Consider the following 6,499-nt stretch of genomic DNA (forward strand, 5'->3'; position numbering starts at 1 on the left):
AGAATCATCAACAAAGCATTGTATCACCAATTGTTCATTGTATCTCAATTTCAACCCAATGATGTTCCCATCTTTACAAAGCATTCTCTACAGACACCAACAAGGGATAAGAGGCAATAGCAAACAAGGGAGGCCAAGGGACATCCTTGTCTCGGAGATCAATTGATCTCACATCCTCCCACTACCCTCCCATTTAGCAAAACATTGGACTACCCTCCCCAAGACAAAGTAAATATGCAAGTAGCCATTTTGATTCTAAATCCAAGTTTCTCTATAAATCTTTCTGCAAAAGACCAATGGACCCTATCATAGGCCTTTTCCAAGTCCACTTGCAACATTCTACATTTTTGCTAGGTTTTGAGAGCAATGTCCCTTCCTAGCAAAGATATTATCATAAATTGGTCTTCCTTTTATAAAACCATGTTGTTTCCTAGAGATGACTTCCTATAACACAGGAGTAATTCTGAGAGCAATCACCTTAGCCAAGATCTTATAGATCACTGTCAGAAGAGTAATGGGACTCTAGTGATTAAACCTTGTGCAAGCAATTTGCTTTGGAATCAATTTCACCAGGCCTTCTTTAAAGTCCAAGTCCATATTACCAAACCTAAAAGCCTTTCTACACACTTCCCCAACAAAATCTTTCAAAGAGGGTCAAAAGGCAATGAAGAATTCTACATATAAACCATCCCACCCAAGGGCTTTGTCTCTACCCAATTTCAAAACACAGAATTAATTGTTAAGAAACGGGAAAACATAGTAGATGAGGAGGGTCTGCCTATCGATAACATGTAATTAATTGCTAAGAAATGGGTAAATTTTTTGGGTGCTACATTAAGCGAGAAAGAGGATTGCTCCCAAAGGAGGTTTTAGGCAAAAGACAAGCTATTACGTTTAATCAATCACTGTGTAGGCCCGGGTAAGGCCGGGGATATTGATGGGTGATGAGTGTTGGGTTGCTCTTTTACTTTCTATAATATAGTGTATGTGAGATTATTGTATGCAAAGAAACCTCGCAGCGCAAAGATAGCGTTCATCAAAGAGCACCAAGAAAAAGATGGCACAAAAGCAAACTTGCTTGGCTATGGAAAAGATCGTAATTGTATATGTTTTACTCTGTTACGTTTGTCAACTGGAAGCTATCGGTGTTGTTGCTCTCTTCCCAAAAAGGAGCGAAGATGTGTACATGTGGGTGTAAATTATCTTTTTTTGGGGGCAATTTCTTCACTTAATTGAGAGAGCCCAAGTACAGTTAATATTTAAAGTAAATGGCAATGGCAATGGCAATTCATACTCTGCACCTTCATTTCTCACTGCCTGTCAAACACCCATGTGGCTTTTCACAAGATTTCATGATATAATGTCACTTGTGTGTTCCATAAGTGGGCCAATATGAGTAGCATTTCTGTGCAGGCGCTAAATCACCCGTTTCTGTGCCCTCACAAATTTTATTGTAATCTCAATTGGAGGACAAATCACATACACAATCACTTTGTACTGACAATTAGTCTTTGCTTCAAGCATTTAAAACTTTAGGCTATACAAAGTGATGGTACATTCAACTTTGAACGCTAGCTTGTAGAAGGGCAGCTTGGAACAACGTTAATAAGCCCTACAGGTCTCTGAAAAGAGCTTGCTCTTCCTCTGTCAATATAATGGAGTTTTCCTTAGTAGGAGCAACTGAGCTATTATCAAAGTTGGATGTGTCCTCTGGTGAAGCCTACATCAATAATTAAAACAAAATGCAAAGTGAGGTTTGAGACTACAGGTAAATTGTGAATGTGTATCAATTACACCAATCCAAATTACATAAACTGACTTTGAATAAACATCTAAGATGATTATAAGCCTAATTCTTGCTTCAATTGTGAAACCCCAACTACTCGAAAATGGTTTTTACTTACTAGAGGCTTAGGTTTGAGTGGGGGTGGATCCCTTTTGTACAGCATCTCTTCCCACTTCACGCTGGCAAACCAAGGGTGATTCTTGATTTCACTCACTCCATCTTTCAAACAGCCAATCCTGCTCAACACAACAAAAAATGTGTGCAATACATGTCTTCTTTGAGTTCTAAATGTAGGCCATTAATCAACCCCAGGCATGTATAAATTGAAACTTATAACATGTAAAATGGTCTTAGATATTACATAACAGTAGTTAAATACATATATCTGATAGTGTGGATCATAAAAAATCAAACACCTTTTCGTTAGGTCCGCTGTCAAGAGCTTCCGTATAAGATCTTTGGCACTACAACATTGCAATTTAATTTATCTTACTTGTGAACAATAGAACTTGAGAGCTGAAATGATGGTTACAGAAAGAATGCTCTGTTTATTTGTAGTAGTTTCCTTTTTTCTGGGTGGTTATATAGGTCTTGGGGTTGAGCAGTGTGGTACGACAGCCAAGTAGGTATTTACATTGCTTAAAGGCATTAAGACTGAATGTCTCAAGGTAATTCTTACTGTTTTGAAAAATGACCAGGAAAAACCAATTTTCCATCCAATATCTTCTGGTACGTCCCAGTAACCTCTAATAGATAGAAAATACATTTTGTACAAATGCTAATTAGGTTAATTCCATAAGAGCATGATGTTTCACATACACAAAATTAAATGATGTCAAGCCATAAAACAAGCCAGAAGATTCTGAAATCAAATAGAGCAGCAGCCTCACCTTCATCATAGAACGGGGGATATCCAGCTAGCATTTCATAGATCAGCACCCCAAATGTCCACCTGCACTATCTACAGTTGCATTAGCATTAGACTCACCGTTCTCCCTGGAAGCTCCTATGATGGCAAGCAGCATGAAAGATCCCCTTTAAAATGATCAGGACTAATATCACAATCAACTTCTTCAATCACTCATTCAGAAACTCGTCACAAAGCTAATTAGAATACCAGATTGTCAAAAGCATGAACAAACCACTGATTCCTAAGGCATGATTGCACCAGGTTTATCACTCAGGGCTTGGCTGAGATAGGTCTTGCCCTCTGCAATGAGGATGATGTGGGGGGGCATAGTATTGCCCTTGCACCAATATATAGTTGCCATCACCAAGGCCCTGCCACATCCTCGATCCCTGTGGGAACATTCAACACTCCGTGACTTGTGTTGGAGATGATTAGCAGTAAGGTGTGTAACACATCTGCAGGGGCTGTTGTGATCAGAGATAATGCTATACGCAACAATGTGGGTCTTCCCCCAAGCCCCATCTCCCCATATCCACAAACAGCCAGCTACAAAGGGACGATGCCCTCCATGCACCTCTGTGTGTGCACATTTCAGTAATCTGGTCCCACTGACATTGAAAATCTATGATTCACTATATAACTAAAATATAAAAAGAATATGCTTTAAAAAATCCCTTACGCCAGCAATTAGGGGCATGCTGCCTTTACAAAAGTGGATGTTTTTTGGGATACCTATGATACTTGCCACCAGTTGAGAAGATTCTCACCAGTCTACAGGTTTCCCATGTCCTTTATTGAGAAGTATTTCTGGTGCCAGGTAATCAGGTGTCCCTGCACAGGGGACCATATGCCAAAACCACAAAAAATGAAAACAAAAATGGATCCCAATGCTATGTCAAAATGCCACGTCACAGGGTTAGTAAGATTTCAACACTTCACATGCACTTGTGTGTAAGCAAGATCAACACTTCACATGCACTTGTGTGTAAGCAAGATCAAGAATCACGTTAATGAATGCAGATGGCTGCAGCATGAGGACAAGTTGGTTGTAAGGTGCACAACATAAGGCTGCACTTAACCATCTAAAACAGCTCTTCATGTGACAACGAGGTCGAGTCATAGTTTCCTAATCCGAGCTTACTGTGATGTGGCATTCTAAACAATGTGGCCTTCCCCAACTTGCTTGCCAACACTTTCCAACGCTGTTCTCAATGGTATTAAAGATTGTTGGTTTGGCAAGTCAGGATGCAAGCATCTCAATGGGGATGGCAGCGGCTCCTCCTGGGGCAAAACATAAGGTCCCGACCCCAGTTTTGACAACTAAGCACGGGATTGAACTCAAAATAGAACTTAGATGGCATGATAGACAGTGTGATGTCAAATGTGAAGAGAGCCAGCCAGCATACCGCACAAGGTAAACGTCCGATGTTCAATTTTCTTGGCAAATCCAAAATCGGCAATCTTGATGTTTCCTTTATCATCCAGTAAGAGATTCTCTGGCTGTGGATGTGTTCATTAAGTTAACCAGATTCAGAAAACCAGAAGACGAGAGAAGCAGCAGCATTTATGATGAAGCAGCTTATGTAAGCTCGTCAAGGATGATCTACCTTAAGGTCCCGGTAGATGATATTCATGCTGTGAATGTACTCAAATGCGAGGAGGACTTGTGCTGCATAAAAACGCTGGAAAATTTCATGTGTTACTGACGTATACAAACTCGTACAATCGCCATCCTTATCTCTTAATTAAGCTTGAAATATTCAAAAAAAAATCTCATTTTCTCTGCAACGTCCACTTACAGCAGTGTTTTCATCAAACTTTCCTTTACCCCTCAAGTAGCCAAAGAAGTCTCCTCTGCGAGAACAAATAAAAAACCTCGTGGCTTCAAAAATAATAATCATAATAATTGATAAATGGCAGAACCTCCTCAGTAAGACATACCCACTAATGTACTCCATGATGAGGTGCACAGACTTATTGTCTTGACAGTAGCCATGTAGGTTCACAATAAAAGGAAAGTCAATCTTCTGGAGACTGTCCTTCTCAGCTTTAACGTGTTCTATCTGCAAGCACAAGCTTCGAGGAGAACACAAGTTAAGACAATCAAACAGTCCCCCACTGCCTTTGTCAAACAATAAGAAAATCCAAGACTTCTCACATGGCTTCACACGAAAACTAAGGGCCATGAAAAAACATTGCCTATGAGCCATGATTAGAGAACCTTGTCCATCCATTGTATCTATGTGTTTAGAGCATAGTTGTCAAAACATCCCAATGGAATAAATTCGAAAAAGAAAATTCAAGACTTCTCACATGGCTTTACCTGAACAAGTAAGGGGCTTTAAACAGATGCCACTTAAAACACTGCCTATGACTCGTTTTTGGAGAATCTTGTCCATCCATTGCATCTATGTGTTTAGAGCATAGTCATCAAAACATCCCAACAGAATAAAACAAGAAGTCGAAAAAGAAAATGGATCCCAGCACCATGTCAAAGGGTTAGTTGTAGTTGATGCATAGGTATTAGGAACACAAGGGTCAAGTTGATGATGCCCAAGGTTGTAGCAATGAGGAAGGGTTTGGTGGCACGCTACAGTGGCAATGGCACACCTCTGCTCATCAACGGCAGCACTCCCTGTCTTCTTATTGACAAGTGGGTAGATCTTTCATTTTCTAAGGCCAATCTTGGCCTTCTTTACCAACATTTTCAAACCTTGTTAACAGTATTGCAAAGGGTTCGCTGGCAACTTGGGGTGCAAACATCTCAACGGGGCTGGCAACAGCCTCCCGGGAGGCAAACGCATGAATGAAACCTTGAGATTTGACAACTACCTCTAATACGTTTCTAGAAGGCTCAGTAAAGTTTTATATAATTCAATGATGGAATGTGACTACAATCACACTTTTTTAAGACGTGAAGCTGCACGGAAAAGGCATACCTGTTTGGATTTGATGATGGAAGCTTTGGCGAGAGATTTTGCTGCACATACTTGACTTGTTTTCACGTGTCTGGCCACAGAAACTCGTCCGAAACTGCCAGCTCCTAGCGTCCTGCCTAGCTCAAAATCTTGGATTCTGCAGTCATCAAACCAAACCTGCACATTGCATAGACGTCCAGACAGAGAGGGCATACGTTAGACGCGTAGTTCTGTTGATTAAGATTTGGTTTTCAACTAGGTATTGAGGGGCAAAGATTAAAATTAGGGCTAGGATAAGGTCAGTAGGCACACCTAACGCTAAAGACCTTGTCAAATGAGGATTAGGGTTTCAAATGCACAGAGATTCCTCAGACTAGCGTTAGGGATAAGAGTCTCTGCAGATTAGGGTTTAGAACATGAGAGCCTGCAGAGAGTCTTACCTTTGGTGCGGAAGGGGGAGGTGGAGGCGGTGGCGGTGGTGGAGGAGACGAAGCTCCGACGATCTTTCGGGTGATCATTCTCACGAGATTCGCCATGGCAGACCTTTTGCGCAGGGAGGAGATCAAAACAACAGGCGAGGGGTTGGTCTGTGCAGGGAAGAGGAGAGAGGGGAGGGGCTTTTGCTGTTGTCATGAGGCCATGGTGTCATCCAAGGGATGAGAACGCGTCCATATAGAAACGAAGAGGTGTGTCTCCTTGCTGCTGTGCCACAATTCGAAATTTCAAATTCCATGAAAGGATGCGTTTCACACTCGACCGTCCCACATGACGGCCATCAGACCCGCCCATCAAGTGTTTCCAAGAAAGGGGTCCTCTTTTAGCCACACACAATGGAATTGATAATAATGTAATTTTGGTTTTAACGGTTTGCTTCTATTGTGGATT

At 41.3% G+C, this 6,499-nt stretch overlaps 1 protein-coding gene across 1 annotated transcript; it reads right to left on the reverse strand.

Moving 5' to 3' along the window:
• Nucleotides 1–1,271: 1,271 nt before the first annotated feature.
• On the reverse strand, nt 1,272–6,294 carry LOC147642269 (uncharacterized). The gene is made up of 12 exons (XM_086777186.1): nt 6,055–6,294; nt 5,636–5,791; nt 4,638–4,759; nt 4,496–4,550; nt 4,304–4,378; nt 4,103–4,196; nt 3,464–3,527; nt 2,677–2,738; nt 2,466–2,532; nt 2,203–2,250; nt 1,905–2,022; nt 1,272–1,720 (listed from the first exon to the last, which is right to left on the reverse strand). The coding sequence occupies exons 1-12, from the start codon at nt 6,148–6,150 to the stop codon at nt 1,613–1,615; spliced, it is 1,065 nt and encodes a 354-aa protein (XP_086633312.1). The 5' UTR covers nt 6,151–6,294; the 3' UTR covers nt 1,272–1,612.
• Between the last annotated feature and the right edge of the window lie 205 nt (nt 6,295–6,499).

This window comes from Cibotium barometz, chromosome 1 (assembly GCF_041138505.1).
Source record: "Cibotium barometz isolate CiBa-2024 chromosome 1, ASM4113850v1, whole genome shotgun sequence".
Classification (NCBI taxonomy): domain Eukaryota; kingdom Viridiplantae; phylum Streptophyta; class Polypodiopsida; order Cyatheales; family Cibotiaceae; genus Cibotium; species Cibotium barometz.